This window comes from Phyllostomus hastatus, unplaced genomic scaffold (genome assembly GCF_019186645.2).
Source record: "Phyllostomus hastatus isolate PE091 unplaced genomic scaffold, TTU_PhHast_1.1 phas_contig_34, whole genome shotgun sequence".
NCBI lineage: Eukaryota > Metazoa > Chordata > Mammalia > Chiroptera > Phyllostomidae > Phyllostomus > Phyllostomus hastatus.
In genome coordinates this window covers 36,364,425-36,383,570 of record NW_025333857.1, presented here as the reverse complement: position 1 = coordinate 36,383,570, position 19,146 = coordinate 36,364,425, and the positions used below count along the sequence as shown (strand labels likewise).

Sequence of the window (19,146 nt, the reverse complement as noted above, 5' to 3'; positions counted from 1 at the left end):
TTGAAATATTGTAAGAATTACTAAAATGTGACATACAAAGTGAGCAAACCTTGCTGGGAAAATGTTACAAACAGATTAGCTGCTCAAAGCAGGTTTCCCATTCAACTTGTAAAAAAAATGCAATATATGTGAAGTGCAAAAAAAACAAGATATGCCTCTATACTAATCTAGTTTTTTAAGATCAAGTTCATGTGTACTTTATTCATGTAATTTATGTTGTTTTACTTATATATACCTACTACTTAGTTTTTTAAAAATTATTCATGACATTTATTTTGTGATTATTGTGCAGCTGGCATTCAAAAATAGTATGTTTATACAAATTTATAAACAGATCAAATATTACAGCTTCTAAGCCAATGAATTTCAATGAGTACCTGTATATTGAATGCCTGACAAATTTTGGTATTAATCACCACTCTTCAATCTTGCCAAGAGCTGGAAGCTGGAAAAACAGTAACGATCCGAGGCTGTTGCTCGGTGGCTTGTACATGTCAGGACAGGATGTGTGTGCTATCACCAAACATCCCCAAGTCAGCAATCACAAGCTGCAGTACTCGGTTTGGATGCATTAGACTAGTTGATTCCAGCTTCTCTCTGATGCAGAGCATAATGTCCAGGAAGGGTCAAATATGTGGACCAAGAGGTGGGCTACAAATGCTAACTATTCAGGTGACATAAGAGTGAGGGAAGACCCAATTTCATCTGCCCTGAAGGGTAGCTAGGCATTTGCATATCATCTGAACATTCTGCATGGATTCTCCCTGGGGGAAAGTAAAGAAAAACAGTGTTCTGCCACCCCCACATAAACCTGCCTAATGACTGTGCCTAGTGGGAGGAGGATTTTCTCAGCAGGCTACTTATGTTTTCTAAGTTTCTATCTTTTGTCTTGCCAATATAAAGAGACTTCAATTATTTATTGTAAGAGGGTACTTTCTATCTATAAGTTAATAAGTACATATAATTTTATACACCAAGAATTTAAAATTTTCTTTCCATTGAAATGTTTTAAATTCTAAATACCCTTTTAACTTAAAAATCTTGAGACTTTTAAAACAACTGTTTTCTCTTTTTTAATACATTTTTAACAGGACAGAAAACTGGGGATGGGGCTAGAAAGAGAAACCTTCATACACAACATAAGTTGCTGTCACTTCAGCAAAGCATGTGATATAGTTTTGGCCGTCCATCAGGTCAAGAGGGAAAAGTATAAACTTGTGGATAGTTACATTAGGTATCTGTGAAGCAGTATCAACCAACAGGGCCTTATGCCTAAGGCCCTGACCCATTTGCAATTTTCACCTTCAACTTTTCCATTCTTCTAGAACCTTCTCTACATTATTTCATATATTCCCATGGCTGATAATTTCCAAATTACTATTCCTAGCCTAGACCTCTCCACTAAGTTCTATATTAATATATCCAACTGATTACTTATGGCACCCTGTGTAATATTTGTTTCTTTCAGGGAATTTGCCACAATTTAAAACTATTTTAATAATGTATCTATTTACTTTTTTACTATCTATCACACCTCTAGCTGGGGGCTGGTGGTATTTAAAACCACCACCAACCCCTGCATCAGACTGGTAAGTCCACAAAGCCACAGAAAATGTCATAGTATCACCATTGTATTTGCCACTGTATCACCAATATCTGGCACAGGGCCTAACACAGTAGACACTCAAATAGAATAGAGAATATTTGATGAATTCTAGGTTAATATAGCTACTATTTCAATTCTGACAAAGGTGATTAATAAATATGTAACTTCTATACCTAAAATGTCTTATGTTCCCAAGCAATATTTTTTAACCAAAAGAGGAATCAATAAGTATCCAAAAAATTACCTCCATGGGCTTTAGTTGAGCATTTACATTAAAACAAGGAACTTCCTGGTACCATTCCCAGGATAAGTTTCGCTCAACAATCACCTCAAGATTTAATGGCAGCAGTAGATCCAACACTTCCTGATAATTATCATTAATAAATTGAGACCTATAAGGAGAAATAAAATTCTTTTGAATAGTTTCATATATATTCAGATAGTAACAATTAAATTTATCATTTTAGATACTAATAGGAGAAATCATTTGTTTTTTGTGTGTATGAAGACAAAAAATAAAATCCATTAGGCTTTCCATATCAAATGAAACATGTTCCCCCAGTGCACTAGGAACCCAGGTGACTTTCCCTTAGCTGAAGTGTTCTATGAAGTTTTAAAACAGAAATCTGGAATTTGTACAGAAGTGCCAAACATATACAAGTTATGTTGTTTCTAATTCTTCATTGTAATAAATACTTGAATCATTATCTTTATAAATATGTTTGAGTAAATTTCTTCCTCTGGACAAATGCAAGAGTCATTAATTGCTATGTCAAAAGATAAATTATTCTGGAAAACTTTTCCTTATCAGTACTACCCACTACTTGAGGCAGATGCCTTTCCTGTGTGCTCACACAAATAACTCAAAATTTCCCTGTCATTCTATTTCATGAACTGTATCTTAATAGTTTATTCTTTTATCTGTAGTTTCAATTAGAATGAAAGCCTCATGAGGGCAGGGCATGTTTATCTTATTCTTTGTTCTATTGCCAATAGTTGGCTCAAATGATTGCAATATATCATGTACTATACAATTAATTGCCAAGTTTCATTCAAAAAACTGGATCAATATGTAAACTGCAACATAGGAGAGCTCCATCTCCCTGTACCCCAATTAAGAAATATTAATTATTAAATTTCTCATAATTAAGGGTAAACATTTTACTGTATTAGTTTTCATTCCTTTGATTATTAATGAGATTAAACATTTCTATTAGTTGCTTATTGGTAATTGTTGCTCCTTTAAAGAATCTAGTCAGGTTCTTTACCAATATAAGATAAGATATTTTTCAAAATATCTTTTTCTTACTAGTTTAAAATATTTAAAGATTTGTATCCTTTGATAAAGATGCTAATCACCCCATATTCTATTTCCTTATAATTTTGTTTTAATAATTAATACTCAGAAATTTATATTCTTGTAGAGTCAAAACCAATCGATATTTTCCCCTTCCTTACCCCTTTTCTTCTTTCTTCAATGCTTAAATTAGGAATTTGTGTTCTACCCTCTTACTGATACTTACATGTTATTTGCCTTTAATTTTTTTGCTTTATTTTTTTGTATTTATTGTATTCTTTTCCATTATAGTCCCCTTATACTCTCCTCCCCCCATTGATCACCACACCATTGTCCATCTCCATGACCCCTTTTTCCGTTTTGTTTAATCCCTCCACCCCCTAACCTTCCCTAAGCCTTTAGCTTTTTAAATAGTGTTATTGAGAAAATTCAGATCTGTATAACTCACCCACTTTTAATCATTTATGGTTATTACTGGCACTATGCTTGGCACCCATTTTGAACAGCAACATGGCCAACAAAAAGTCCCCAAATGCAAAAAACAAAGCATGCAAAAAGACACTTGTTTACAATACAAGAGCTGAAATAAGAATGCAGAGTGTCACCTAGTTTGATATCTCAGCCTAAAATGCAGGTTTTGGGGGACCCAAATTTCTCACAGCTCTGCACATGCCCACAAAATGCAATGCATTAATTTGGGGGTTAAAAATAAGTTATAGCAAGTAAGATAGTTCACAAACACAAAACCTGTGAATAATGAGGACTGACTATATATTTACACATAATGAGGAAGCACACCACAAACATGGTCAATTGTGGAGCTTCCTATTCTTCACTATTTGAATTATTTTAGCTTTCTGACACATTTTAGTAGTAGTTGATATAATTTATTTTAGCAGTATCTCTAGTATTGTTGATTCTCCCATGGCCCATCAAAATTTCTTTCTAAAATAACATTAATAGATTCTGTTCCCTTTTTATATTTCCAGAACACTTAACAATTTTAAAAGGTTTTAAAAATAAAGTGTGCTGTGATTTTTATTTAGATTGGATTAAGTATATAAATTAATTTATAAGAAACTGATATGACATTGAGGGTGAGGAGGTGTATGAATGACTCATGGACATGGACAACGGAAAGGAGGCTGTCTGTGGGTAAGAGGAGTGGACTGGGTACAGGGGGTGCAAAAGGGAAAAACTGGGACAACTGTAATAGAATAAACAATAAAAAAAGAAGCCTACTAGAAAAACATTCTCTCTACATTTCTTCTTAGCCATTAGTTAAGTTTTACAACCTGCCTTACATAAGTATTATAAATATATTTTTAATTTTTTTATTACAATTCAGTTTTGCAACAAAATGATTATAATACAAGTAGTAGCAAATATGAAGTATTTATTTTTCTTTATGTGCTTTCTATGAAGCTATAACTAAACTGAATTTTTGGACTTCCAGTCAAGATGGCAACATAGGTAAACACAGCTTGCCTCCTCCCACAACATCAAAATTACAATTAAATTTTATTACAACCATCATTCAGAATCACCAGAAACTGAGCTGAATTTAAGTCCTACAACTACAGAATTAAAGAAGAAACCACATTAACACTGGCAGGAGAGGCAGAGGTGCAGAAGTGGCTGGTCGTACGCCCCCATGTGGCAGATAAAAAGCAGGAGAGAGATCTCAGGAATGAAGGGTTGCAGCCCCATACCAGGCCCCCCAGCCCAAGGTTCCAGTGCAAGGAAGATAAACTTCTGTTACTCTGGGTATAAAAAACCAGTGGGGACTGAGGCTGTGCAAGACAGAAACTGCTGCAGTCTCAGGCAGTTGTTCTTAAAGGGCCCATGCAGAGACTTATTTGGACTCATCCCCTCTGAGCTCCAGCACCAGGGTAGCAGATTGAAAGGCATTAGAGACATGCAGGGAGGAACTGAATTATCCAGCATCAAGGCAAAAGCTTGGGATCAGCTTTCTCTCACACAGAAGTGCTGAAGAGGCCACTGTTCCTTTTCTGAGCCCTCCGCCCACAGAGCCAGCAGGTGGCTGCCTTGTCAGACTTTCCACTAACTTGACTCACACTGTTAGACCCACCCTGGTGATTCCTTGAGGCCCTGCCATACCCAAATTTTAGGCCTAACCAAACTGTTTCCAGTGACTTTTCCATATAAAAGGCTTGTCTTGGTCCAAGCTTCAGGCTTTCCTAAATTATCTCAAACAAGCAGCATCAGGCTTCAGTAGGCCAGTACCTCTTGCTAAGTTGCCTCAGGCCCAGCACTAGCAATGATTGGCCTTGGTGCACAGTTTGGCCTCACCTGGGCACCTCTAAGCCAAACACAATTCACAGCCATCTGCAAATCACTTGTAGCTTATGCTGTGTGACTCCTGACAGAACACAGGCAGTGGCTCCATGTGATCTAGGACATGCCAGAAGCAATCAGGCTCAATTACAAGAGAGTGTGTACACAGCCCACACGTGGGTGAACCTTGAGAACCCAGCCTGGGTAATAGGGGAGGCTGTGTTTCCTCATATTCAAAGTGATAAAAACCAAGGACCTACAAGCAAGATTCCTCTACTCAGCAGAGCTACCATTTAGAATCCAAGGACAGATAAAGAGTTTCCTAGACAATAAAAAGTTAAATGAGTTCATTACCACCAAACTAGTATTATATGAAATGTTAAAGGGTCTTCTTTAAGAATAAGAACATCAGCCCTGGATGGTATGGCTCAGTAGATTGAGTGCTGGCCTGTGAACCAAAGGGTCACTGGTTCGATTCCCAATCAAGGCACATGCCTGGGTTGCAGACCAGGTCCCCAGTTGGGTGTGTGTGACAGGCAACCACCCAGTGATATTACTGTCCCTCTCTTTCTCCCTCCCCTCCCCTCCCTCTAAAAATAAATAAATAAAATATTTTAAAAGTGTAAAATAAAATGTAGAAAAAAGATCAAAACTATGAATAAAATGGCAATAAATATATATCTATCAACTGAATCTAAAACAGAATAAACAGAATAAACAAGCAGAATAGAAAAAGAAAGCAAGATATAGAACAGCTTGATGGTTGCTAGATGGGAGGGGAGTTAGAGGTGAGCAAGAAAGGTGAAGGAATTAAGAAGTTCAAATAGGTAGTTACAGAAAAGTCATGGGAACGTAAAGTACAGCATAGAGAATACAGTAGCCAAAGAACATACAGGTATTATCCATAGACATGAACAACGGTGTGGGGATTGCCTGAGGGAATGGGGGAGGGCTGAGTGGAGAGGGCAAAGGAGGGGGAAATGGGACACCTGTAATAGCATAAACAATAAAATAAAATAAAAATAAACTAAATTTTCAAGTATCAATAAATGTTCAATTATTTCAGGGAAAACTGATTAGTATTCTATAATACTAATTCTATTTACAAGAATTCATGTGAAGGAAATGATTATCCTTAAGAAATAAATAGAAAATCGTAAGTACTGATAAACAAAGATATCAAGCATTAGTATAGTTATTTATAACAAAAAATGGAATCAAATTTCTAACAATAGGCAAATAGATTTTTAAAAACACTATGGAATATAATAATGTATTTAGAAAATATTATGTGTTCAAAAAACATAAAAAATATAGCACATTGTTAAGGGAAAAAATCATAATCTAAAATGCACAAAGTAATACTTATTTAACTTAAATAAATGTCCATATATAATTAACTAGAAGAAACATAACAAGTTATTAATAGCAGCTATCTTTTGAATGGTCATATTGTCAGCAATCTTTAATGTTCATCTTAATACCATTTTATGTGCTTCAGTAAAAAATTAATCTTCTTTGGACATAGAATTATTATATAGTGTTCTATATATATTTAGTGGAATCTTAAAAACAATCTATTTATAATATAGACTCACAACTAAATTACATCTACCATTTCCTAAAATCTAGCAATATGTGATTAAATACCGGTATATAAATATTCCATTTTAATAAATTTAGACTTTTATGTAGTTTAAACTCCAAGTTAATGAGCCATCTAAAGCTGAAAATCATTACTCTCTATCAATGGGCTATTATTAAAGTAGAAGTCTCTCACCTAATATTACCTGTAATTTCTGAAATCCCTAGTCTTAGCTGAACAAATCATTCTATGTTTTCCAATGTCTTCACTAAACATATCATGTTCTTATTTTAATGAAACCTAACTTTCTATGGCATTCTATTAAATAGAGGCAGACTTTTCTCCAACACCTATCTCACTTGGAGTTAAGAGATAGAAAAGAAATGCTTACATTTTACAACAGCATGGATGGCCTTGGAGAAAATTATGCTAAGTGAATTAAGCCAATCAATGAAACAAAAATACCACATGATCTCACTTATATGTGGACTCTAATGAACACAATAAACTAACGAACAAAATGGTGACAAATTTAGATACATAAAACAGACTGATAGCTGCTGGAAAGGAGGTAGGGAGGTGGCATGAAAGATGGGGAAGGGATTCACCAAAAAACATTTATGCATAACCAATGGACATGGCACTGTGGGAACTGGTTTGGCCAAAGGAAAGGGTGGGGCTGGGTAGAGGTGGAGAAAAGGGAGAGAAAGCTGGAGCAACTGTAACAGCATAAACAATAAAAATAAAGTAAAACAAAGAAATGCAAAAATATCATTTTCTTAATTTGCAACTGTGACCCTGAAATCTCACCGTATTCCTTGAAGAATATCATCCATGTTAACCAGGTCTATTCTTGCTATAATCTATCAATGATGCCACAACCTATCAACAATTAATCAGTACTATTTTTATATATTTTATTGATTATGTTATTACAGTTATCCCATTTTTCCCGTCTTCACTCCCCTCTGCCCTTACATCCCCTCCCACTGACATTCACCCCCTTTAGTTCATGTCCATGGGTCATACATATAAGTTCTTTGGCTTCTACATTTCCTACACTATTCTTAACCTCCCTCTGTCTAGTTTCTACCTACCACCTACGCTACTTATTCTCTGTACCTTTTCCTCCTCTCTCCTCCTCCCACTCCCTTTTGCTAACCCTCCATGTGATCTCCAATTCTGTGGTTCTGTTCCTGTTCTAGTTGTTTGCTTTTGTTCTTGTTTTAGGTATGGTTACTAATGATTGTGAGTTTGCTGTCATTTTACTGTACATATTTTTTATCTTCTTTTTCTTAGATAAATCCCTTTAACATTTCACATAATAAGGGCTTGATGATGATAAACTCCTTTAACTTGACCTTCTCTGAGAAGCATTTTATCTGCCCTTCCATTCTAAATGAAAGCTTTGCTGGATAGAGTAATCTTGGATGTAGATCCTTGCCTTTCATGACTTGGAATACTTCTTTACAGCCCCTTCTTGCCTGCAAGGTCTCTTTTGAGAAATCAGTTGACAGTCTGATGGGAACTCCTTTGTAGGTTACTGTCTTCTTTTCTCTTGCTGCTTTTAAGATTCTCTCCTTCCTTTTAATCTTGGCTAATGTAATTATGATGTGCCTTGGTGTGTTCCTCCTTGGGTCCAACTTCGTTGGGACTGTGTGAGCTTCCTGGACTTCCTGGAAGTCTCTTTCCTTTGCCAGACTGGGAAAGTTCTCCTTCATTATTCAAATAAGTTTTTGATTTCTTGCTCTTCCTCTTCTCCTTCTGGTACTCCTATGATTCTGATGTTGGAATTCTTAAAGATGTCCTGGAGGTTCCTAAGCCTCTCATTTTTTTGAATTCTTATTTCTTCATTCTCTTCTGGTTGGATATTTCTTTCTTCCTTCTGGTCCATACCATTGATCTGAGTCCCAGTTTCCTTCCCATCACTGTTGGACCCCTGTACATTTTCCTTTATTCCACTCAGCATAGGCTTCATTTTTTCATCTAATTTGTGACCAAATTCAACCAATTCTGTGAGCATCCTGATTACCAGTGTTGTTTTGTTTTGTTTTGTTTTGATTACCAGTGTTTTGAACTGTGCATCTGATAGGTTGGCTATCTCTTCGTTGCTTAGTTGTTTTTTTTCTGGAGCTTTCATCTGTTCTTTCGTTTGGGCCATTTTTTTATTTTTTGTCTTGATGCACCTGTTAGTAGTGAGGGGCGGAGCCTTAGGTATTCACCAGGGTGGGGCAACCCATGTTGCTTCATTGAGATGCTGTATGTGGGGAAGGGGTCCGAAATGGAACAATGATGCTTGCTACACTCTCTGCTGGCTTTGTCACTTCCCCCGCTTTCCACAAGCAAATTGGGCCCTTATGGTGCTGATTCCCATGTGGGTGGGCTTGTGCATTCTAACACCCTGTGGGTCTCTCCAATGATGTCTCCTGTGAGGCTGGGAGTCTCTCCCACTGACCCCTAAACCCCCACAGGTATTTTGGTGTTTTGAGGCTTTATTCCCTGCGCTGGAGCACTGGGTTGCATGGTCTGTCCTGCTCTCCAATTGTTCCTCCCAGTTTATCTGCACTCGAATGTGGGACTGCCTGCTCCACAATCCAGGCTGGGTCCTCGAGCCACTGCCTTGCTGGAGTCCTCTCCACACGCTGTCTCCGCCCCTCCTACTGGTCTGGATGAATGTTTCTTCTTTAACTCCTTGGTTGTCAGACTTCTATACAATTTGATTTTCTGTCAGTTCTGGTTGATTTTTGTTTTTAAATCGTTGTTGTCCTTCTTTTGGTTGTGTGAGGAGGCACAGTGTGTCTACCTATGGCTCCATCTTGGCTGGAAGTCTTATCAGTACTATTTTTTGAGATCTCCAGTTTATAAAACCTTTTCTACATTCTTTTACTCTATCAGTACCATCTTGTCTTTAATTTCTTCCCTCTCCATTATCCAGTAACATGACTCAAAACTTAAAATTCTGACCCACTAACTTCAGTCACACCTGCTTGTTAAAACTCTGTCTTGCCTGAATCCAACTGACTGTTGGACTCCAAATACCAAATATCAAGATTGCATAAAAATTATACACTATTAATTCAGGGATACTAACATCAACAGAACCCTCAGCACTGCCTCAATATTCCTGGTTTCCCTCGTATATCTCTATCTACTCCTTTTTAGTCTCTTTTGAGGATTCTTTTTTTTTCCAATTTCTTAAGTACTGGTATTGCTAAGTATTCTGTCCTAACTGTCAGTTTACAAACTCACTATATGATATTATTCCAATGGTTTCAATAACTAGCTAAATATTACTAAAAACTCCCAAATCTAGAAATCACAACACTCTCCTAATATCCAGACATATATGTCTAACTGCTTTCCAAATCTCTTTCTAGATAGCTCCATATAAAAGTCACGCAACCACTTCCAAGTTACTATGGCCATTACAGAACTCGTTACTATCTCCTCTTTACTGTTTCCCCCCTGCAATTCTCAATTTTATCTCAGTGAACTGCACTATTACCAAATACTGAATGTTACATGCCCACAACCTGGAATCAACTTTAACCTTTCTCCTTTAACCCTGACATCCACCCAACTCAATAGGACTATTAATTCTACTTTTTAAATTTTTCATAATTGGTTAGTTCCCTACTACCTGACTTCCTTTACCCTAGACTGTACCATATATCATTCTTATCATTAATTACCAAACCATTCTTCCAACTTCCAGTTGTCTTCTTTTGACCTATTTTCTACAACCCTTCCAAAATCTATATATTGATTTTGGTGATCTTGATTTTATGTACCAGTTCATTTAATTCATTAAATTTTACCTCCCTCGACAACCCAATGAGGTAGGTATTATTTATTCATCCTTTTTAAAGGTAACTCAGTATTATACTTCATGTTCCTAGCACAGTTACTGGGACATATGAGGTGCTTAATAAATACTCAAAATATTCAACTGATGAAAATTTCTCCTTTCATCCAAGATAGAATAACATGAATTGGATTTATCCTCCTGACTCGAGCAATACCCACCAACCCCCCCAAAATTGATGTGAATAAATGTTTTATATAAGGAATTTCTCCAATTCTCCCATAACCTTATAATTGATAAATAACTACAGATAAGCATAAATATTCTTCCCCAGATAATTTTACAGTGTTCTTAATTATCTAAGAACTAATTTTCAAATACTTTCTTAAGTTTTTAAAAACTAGAAGACTCACTGGTTTCACCAAAAAATACTTGGGGGACAGAGCATTACAAAATTAAGTATAGTTATAATATAATAAAATCTCACTGTAAACAGAAAACTTAGGATACTAAAGCCTTTAATGCAAGAAGTTAGAAAAAAATGCATTCTACACAAATATACTTATGGAAAGCTTACCTATACAGTCGCATTTCACTCAGTTTTATTGTAATCAGATCCATAATGGGTGGAGGGTTGCTCTGGCTCTTTATCACATGAAATGTATTGGTCATTGTAATTAGTCCAAAATCAGCAACAAAAACATTTTCAGAAACAGGGGACTGTGGGATGAACACAACCGGGGCTTTGATGTTAACATCTAATGCCAATCTAGAACTTCTTTGTGCCAATTCTTTTACACCAGTAGCAGCCATTCCTGCTGCCTGAACGGTTGCCTCAGCCAAGGCTTCTTTAACTGCTTGAAAATTATCTATAAATGCCTGTAAAAATAACAGAAGTATATTTGCAAGGTTACCATTAGTGAAGAAGCTTATTAAATGTATATGGAGGTTTATAATTTTACCTCCATAAGAAAATATTTTTCTTGGTACAACAAAGCATTATTTATTCAAAGTCTGGCTGTCTATATTGAGCATTAATTTTCTGTAATAAAAACTGAGAAAAAATATGCAAAGTTACAGTAAAACAATAAAAATCTAGTACCTGGAACAAAGTAACATGTGAATATTGTAATATTTCACTGATAATCTAGTTCCTTCATTATCTTACTTTCTCTAATTGTCAAGCAATTATATTGTACAACCTCAATGGACTGAGAGGTTATTCATGCTTATAAGAAAATGATAATAAATATGTTTCCTTAAGAATGCTAAACTTTTCTAATTTCTGAATTCTGGCAAAAATACTTCAATGACCTAAAATATACCTAGAATTATACTTAATTTTCATATTTAGAAAAAAAATTTCAAGTAATTTTTTAGCATAAGGAAGTATTGCACAGGTTCAGTGACATAATGCTTTTGAGTTCTAAAAATAAATTAGAAAAAATTATACAAATTTCTTGCCTACAACCTGGAGTCAACTTTAACCTCTCTCCTTTAACCCTGACATCCCCCCAACTCAATAATTCTACTTTTTAAGTTTTTCATAATTGGTTAGTTCCCTGCTACCTGACTTCCTTTACCCTAGACTCTGCCACATATCATTCTTATCATGAATTTCCAAACCATTCTTCCAACTTCCACTTGTCTCCTTTTAAGCTATTGTGTTCATCTTTTTGGTGTAAAAAAATTTGTATGAGTATATGAAAAATTATATGATAATTTTAATTAAAACGACTTTTAAAAGCAATTAATATTTACTTAGAATCAAGCAATCATCTACTTTATATACCAAAACCAGGAGCATTTTAAAAGAATGAATAGTGAAGGCAAAGAAACATGTATGACACTCATAGGAAAAACTATCACATGGCAGATTGGGAAAGCCACAGGAAAAAAAACACTATGAAAAGCAGCACTAATGCTCAAACATCTTAGGATGTATCATATAGATATTAAATCTAAAGCCTTTAAAGCCCCAGTGACAGAATTACAATGTTATAGAAAATATAATTTTTAAATAATAACTTCATAGAAAAAACAAACTTCATTATATATTTAGCATCTGTAATCAGAGTTGGAACTCAGGTAAAACAAAAATGTAAATCAATGTTATATAAATAAAACATCAATTCTTTTTTTTAATTTTTATTTTGTTTTCAAATAGTTTTCTGCCTTTTATCCCCATCCCAGTCCATCCCCACAATTCTCCCCACTTCTCTCCCATTTCCACCCCTCCCTGTTATTGTTCATGTGTCCTTTATACTTCTTATATGAATATATAACATATGTGACATAATGTACATATATTTAATGTTAATATATGAAACACATATTTAATTAACTTGATATTCCCATGTGAAAATAATGCTACATAAATAAAGTATTATACATTTCAGTCATAACAAACAGTACCCAAACAATTATGAAAAATCAGGGGAAAAAGCAAGAAATTATTGTTCTTCATCTGTGTTTGATGCACAACCCATTTCCAATGATCAGGAAGAATAAAAAAAAATTATTAACATACTTACCAATATAGAATATAAAAATTTTGTGACAAAAACTACTTCAATGCAACCAACGGTTAAATTAACTTGAATGTCAACCACACTCATATCTGTGTATGCAGAACCAGCAGTTGCATCCACGTAAGAAATCATTTTGAAGCTAAAAACTTCTTTTCCAGTGATATAAACAGCCTTAATGAGAGAAAATTCAAATGTCACAATCAATCTTTTAAATGATTTGTTTTAAAATCTTGCAAGTATTCAAGGCAAGTACAAATAAGGCAACAATTCTAACTCCTTTATTGGAACCATATTGCTGGTTTTCAAATTGGTGGTGGCAGCTCCCCTTGTATGTAACGAAATCAATTTAATAGGTCTGGCCCAACATTTTTGTAAATGGGTATAACAAAAGAAAAGTTATCAGAATATACATTTTCATTTAGTGTGTTTACTTATGTACTAAGAATTGGCATACAAATATATTTCTGGTCACTATCAAAACTTTGAAAAACTATGTACCTCTACAATTTAATGAAATGTGCTTCTGTTGATCTGAAGTACATGAATAGATTCTCCAGATTCTTCAAACAATCTCCTAGCACTATATTTCTGTTCCTTATTAGTTTCTGAAATCATCTCAGTTGCAAACCAATAATTACTGCCAGCATATTAAAACCACAAATTTTGCAATACCAGTTTAAAATGGTGGAGCTAACTTCCAGTCCAGATGGCAGCATAGGTAAATGCAGAATGCACCTACTCCCACAACCACATCAAAATTGCAACTACACTGCAGAACAATCACCATTCAGAACCACCTGAAATCTAGTGAAATGGAAGTCCTACAACTAAGGATTTAAAGAAGAAGCCACCTAAAGACTGGAAGGAAGGACAGAGATGCAGATGACCTGGTCCCACAACCACATTTAATGGATAAAAACCAGGAGGGATATTTCGGCTGCAAAAGTTCCCCTAAAGAGGAAGGGCTGCAGCCCCACACCAGGCCCCCTTATGGTTTTACATCCAGTAACAAAACACCTACATATCTTTCAACCACCAGTCATTTAGTTCAAAGGACTCTCTTAACATTGTAACAGCTACACTAGTAAGCACTGATAAAAATAAACTTATTTATTTAATCTGACTTCACACCCACTGCTGTTGAAACCTAAAACATTATGCTAAATGAAATAAGCCAGTCAGAGAGAGAAAAATACTGTGAATTCACTCATATGTGGAATCTACTGAACAAACTAGACTGACAAGGAAAATGGGGAAAGACAGATGGAGAGCGGATGACAGCTGGCAGGGGGAGGTTAGGAGGTGGAGAGATTGAACAAAAAGGAAAAAGGACTCATGGACATGGAGAATAGTGTGGAGGTTGCTGCGGGGGAGGCAGGTATAAGAGAACTAAATGGTGATGGTAAAAAAATAAAGTTTTTAAAAAGAAGAAAAATGAAATTTTATTTTTTAAAATATTCCACCCCAAGAAAATGTTTTAAGAACTATTTCTTCTGCACAAAACTGTTTTTGTCACCTCAATTTGTAAGGTAGAAAAATTACTTCTTTCCCTCAAAAGTTTAATTTGATTAAATTATTTTTGTGACTTGAAAAAAATGCATTGCAAGGTTCACAGTATTTGGAAATAAAAAAAGGGAAAAAAGTGAAAAAGGCATTTACTAGTCTCCCATCCTTCTTCAGTCATCACATACTCCTGCAGCTACGTTCCCTGGAGTGATTACTTATACTTAGCTCATTTACAAGATATTTAATCCTCATTTTACACATAAAGAAACAGAATCCAATATTAGATCACACAACTACTAAGGAGCAGAGCTAAAATAAGAACCTAATTGTGACTAACTCCAATCTGACAACTGTCTAATTTAAAGCTATGACTAATCTTAAAGGACAATCAAATTTAAAAATGTATTAATAAACAATAAATAAATTCATACCTTTTTGTATAAAGCTGTTATATCAGAATCCAAAACAATTATATTCCTTAGCTTTGCATTTATTTCAGTTACTGAAGGCCTCATAATTATCTCAGAATCAAGCCCTAAGGGGAAAAAATGATTAAATGCCTTTTCTTTCATGTAATAGTTCCTAATTTATTTTTTTCTAAAGTTTTATTACCTTCAATCTTAATTTCAGAAATGTTACGTTTCTGATCTTGAATAAAGATCTGTAAACATGACAGTTCTGCTAAAATCTGCAGGGTAATAATATCTTCATTCTTGGATCGTTTTGATGCTGTGAAAAAAAATATTGTAAAACATAAGGAAAAATTGTAGCTACCTCACTACGCTTACTAAGTAAATAAAATGTTAACAACAAATAATGGTATTGGGTTGGCCAAAAAGTCCCCATTTTTTTCCCATAAAATAAAAGACACATTTTTCATTTTCACCAATAACTTTGTGTCAGCTACCTCCTGTGTTGTGAAACACTGACTGCTCTCAATTAATGTCTCCTTTTCATCATTATCAACTTCAACTAGTCCACCAGACCATGAAGCACTGTCCAGTGAGAAATCTCCAGCATGAAACTTCCCAAACCACTTTCAACATTCTCAATCAGTTACAGCACCTTCTCCATACAATGCACAAATCTTATTTTTGCACTTCAGTTACATTTTTACCTTTTTAAAATAACAAAGCATAATATGCTGAAAATGTGTATTTTCTTCCATCTTCAATATTAAAATGGCGACCAAAAAACTCACCAATTTTGGTAAGTTTTTTTATATGGATGCTAAAATGACAGCTGTCACAATACAATCTAACAAAATTATTTCAAATTAAGTTAAAGACAACTAAGCGCTACTACAGCCATCTTACGGAAAAAAACAAATGAACTTTTTGGCCAACCCATTAATACTAGAGAAAAACTTGATTTGCAATTCAGTTGAAAACAAGTAAGATATTCCCTAGTAATTAGGAATTCTAAAAAACAAGTATAATGAAAACAAAAAAAAACAACAACAACAACAAAAGAGCAAACAGACAAAAAAAAAGGTTGCTAGATCGGACTAACATTTGAAACTGAGCTATTACTAGAGGTAAAATAATAAATCTTTTGAGAGTCAATAATTACTAGATGATATCTATCATAACTGAACTTGCAACTTTTCACAGCTTAAAAAGTACTCTAATTTTTTAAAAATACACTGATACTATTAAAAGTTTATTAGTTCTATTTTTCTAATCTAATGATATTGAATACATGAATTTTAATCTAAATCAAATAATTCTATAGTATAATCTTCAACTTAAAAGAATATGATAAAGACACATTTTCTTCAGCAGTAATCTACTACAAGTAACAGTAATTTATTATTATTTTTAAAAATTAACCTGGAATATAATGAATCATTCTAGATTTTAAGTTAGGCAATGAAATTCTGAAGGCAACATTATAAATTGATAAAGCCAAAGTCAAAATGTATCAATCTCCTTGTAAAAAAATTTAAAGTTGAATTTTAAAGAAACATACATATTTTTTTAATGACCCCTCCTTTGTCTTCAGTGTCTGCAACATACACTGAGGCTGATTTTTCTTCCAATTGTGGAAGAATATTATTAAAATAATTTATTGTATTCAGAAGTGCTTCAGTATGCAAATGAATATCCAAAGAGGAAAAATTCACCTAAAAAACAAAGTTGATTTTAGTGATAGGTCAATAAATATTTGTTTACCTCCACTGTATAAGGCACTAAGCTTTGTGTTACAAAGAACCCAATTTATAATATTACATTTTTATCTTTAGGGATCTTAGAGTTCTGGTTATAAAATAATTTTTATAATATCCTATTTACTTAGAAATACAGTATCTAATTAAAAACCAAATAATTACTCACTAATACCTTAATCAGTTGCGCAACATTATTATAGGAACTTTTCAAATTTGGTATATTATTTTCAGCCTATCCAAAGAGAAAAAAAATCTGTTAGAAAAATCTTTTTAAAAACAGTTAAATATGTAAATACAGTTCTATAATAGTCCCAATAAACATGTATAGAAAATGTCCAGTTATTTATACATATAATTACCTAAATGAACAACTGCTTCCACAAAACAAATTTGGCACATAGCAAGTATTCAATAAATTATCAACAGTGGACAATTACATATTGTCAAATATGGAGAAAAGTCAGTCATCAACAACTCTGTAAGGTCCTTCCTAACTCATCCTGTATGTGAAAACAAAATTTATGACAGAATTTTCCACCAAGTATCTAAATAATCCATGCTATCTTCATATCTAGAATACTTTTGTAATATTCAAGGTATTTAATGAATAAACAAAAAACCCAAAAGTATCTACCTAAAAGTAAAAATGGTCTTAAAAGTGATAAAATGGTCTTTCAGCATTATTCTTACCATAAAGTAATTATTAAAATAATTAGAAGCACTTAGAAGAAAATAGATAAAACAATCTTTCAGCATTATTCTTACCATACAGTAATTTTTGTAATTATTAAAATAATGTGGCACTTACAAGAATAGGCCAATGAAAGCATGGAATAAATCATAAGTATATCACAGTATATAAAAAAACATAATAAATGATAAAATGGATATAAAAAATTAATAGGGAAAAGATGATACCAGGAATCACTGACACCAGGAAAATTAGGTAACTTCAGACAATTAACAAGAAATAAAGTGAAAGCTTCATCTCTCATTATAAATCATAATAAATAGGATCAACATTAATGTGTTTCTTTCTGATACCTTGATGGTAGGAAAAAAACTGCAGGTCATTTCTACTTAGAACACAGGCTTCTAATTTTGCTATATGGAATATAGCAAAAAAAAATCTTAAAGTTTTGGAGCTATAGATATCTCAGTAGAATCAGAATCAAATTGAATATCACTAAACTTACAAAACTTAGTATTTCAGCTGTACATTTACAGTAGCAAGCAGATACAAATGGAATTACTTACCTTCACATATTCCAGTGTTAACAAGTCTTCCATTGTGTTATCCAGTGTTGTAATCAAATAAACTGGTTTTTTGTTTTTATCTAAAAGTAAGTTTAAAAATAATTTTTCACAGTAAAACTAAGTGAAAATAAATGCAAGCAATATTATTAAATATAAAATTGGAAAAGAAGAATCTCCTATATCAGTTCTGGATACAGGAGATTCTTTTTACCCAGACAGAATCTTTGGATTCTATCTTACCCAGGTCAGGTCCATCATCCTTTATTTTAAACTCTAAAAATGTAATTTCTACTCACAATTCTGTTCCCTTCTCTTATTCTAATGCTAAAACCTCTTACCTTGCCAAACCTAGATAAAATGTAAGGTTAATAAAACAAACTAGTAATCAATTAGAGCAAAAATGTGAACAACAACTTAAATATATATGTGAAAAAAGAAAAAAACATAATAGTTAACAGGAACAATGAAAAAACATGAAGATAATTCTAGCCCTGAGCCATAGAAGTAGCTTTAAAAAAAAATGGTCAGACTCCCTGAAAACTTAGTTTTTAAGAAGAAATTAAGTATGTGATGAGAAACAAAGTTTTCTTGTATATTAATATAGATTAAAATGAACCCTATTACCATACAATCAGAGTTACTAGCTGTATAATGGCTTCTGTTCAAAAACTAGAAAAATAAATGAAAAACTGGTGTAGAGGAGTATTTTATATGAAGCCCTTAACATGATCATTAACAAACTAGTTATGAAATTAGCATCTAGATGCTGGAAAAAAAGACTAAACCAATTTTACTATCCTTGAGGAAAAGATGCAACATATTTTACAGAACCCTCCAAATTTTATGCTCTGTGTAAGTAACTTCTATTCACTTCTTCCAGAAGCAAAAATATTGCAGAAATAGGTGCAATGATAATTGTATATCCTGTATTCTGTGTACAAGGTTTTTCTTATCCTTTGCTCTTAGGGAAGGAAATCAAAATAAACACAAAAATTAACAACTGGTATAATGCTTCTGGATTACTGGAAAACACTGTCAAGTTGGTTTGCCTATTTTTCCAATTACCCAAGCAAATGGTTTCTTGACATAAA

At 33.7% G+C, this 19,146-nt stretch overlaps 1 protein-coding gene across 3 annotated transcripts in view; it reads right to left on the bottom strand.

The window, feature by feature from the left end:
- VPS13A (vacuolar protein sorting 13 homolog A) overlaps window positions 1-19,146 on the bottom strand; it is a 208,293-nt gene that overhangs the window by 98,991 nt on the left and 90,156 nt on the right. For all 3 annotated transcript variants that reach the window (XM_045840536.1, XM_045840537.1, XM_045840535.1), the window contains exons 27-34: window positions 18,056-18,135; window positions 16,971-17,030; window positions 16,600-16,753; window positions 15,241-15,357; window positions 15,060-15,163; window positions 13,126-13,293; window positions 11,169-11,470; window positions 1,851-1,998 (exon numbers count right to left, since the gene is read on the bottom strand). In XM_045840536.1, coding sequence (XP_045696492.1) covers window positions 1,851-1,998; window positions 11,169-11,470; window positions 13,126-13,293; window positions 15,060-15,163; window positions 15,241-15,357; window positions 16,600-16,753; window positions 16,971-17,030; window positions 18,056-18,135 — 1,133 coding nt within the window. The remainder of the gene's footprint in view (window positions 1-1,850; window positions 1,999-11,168; window positions 11,471-13,125; window positions 13,294-15,059; window positions 15,164-15,240; window positions 15,358-16,599; window positions 16,754-16,970; window positions 17,031-18,055; window positions 18,136-19,146) is intronic.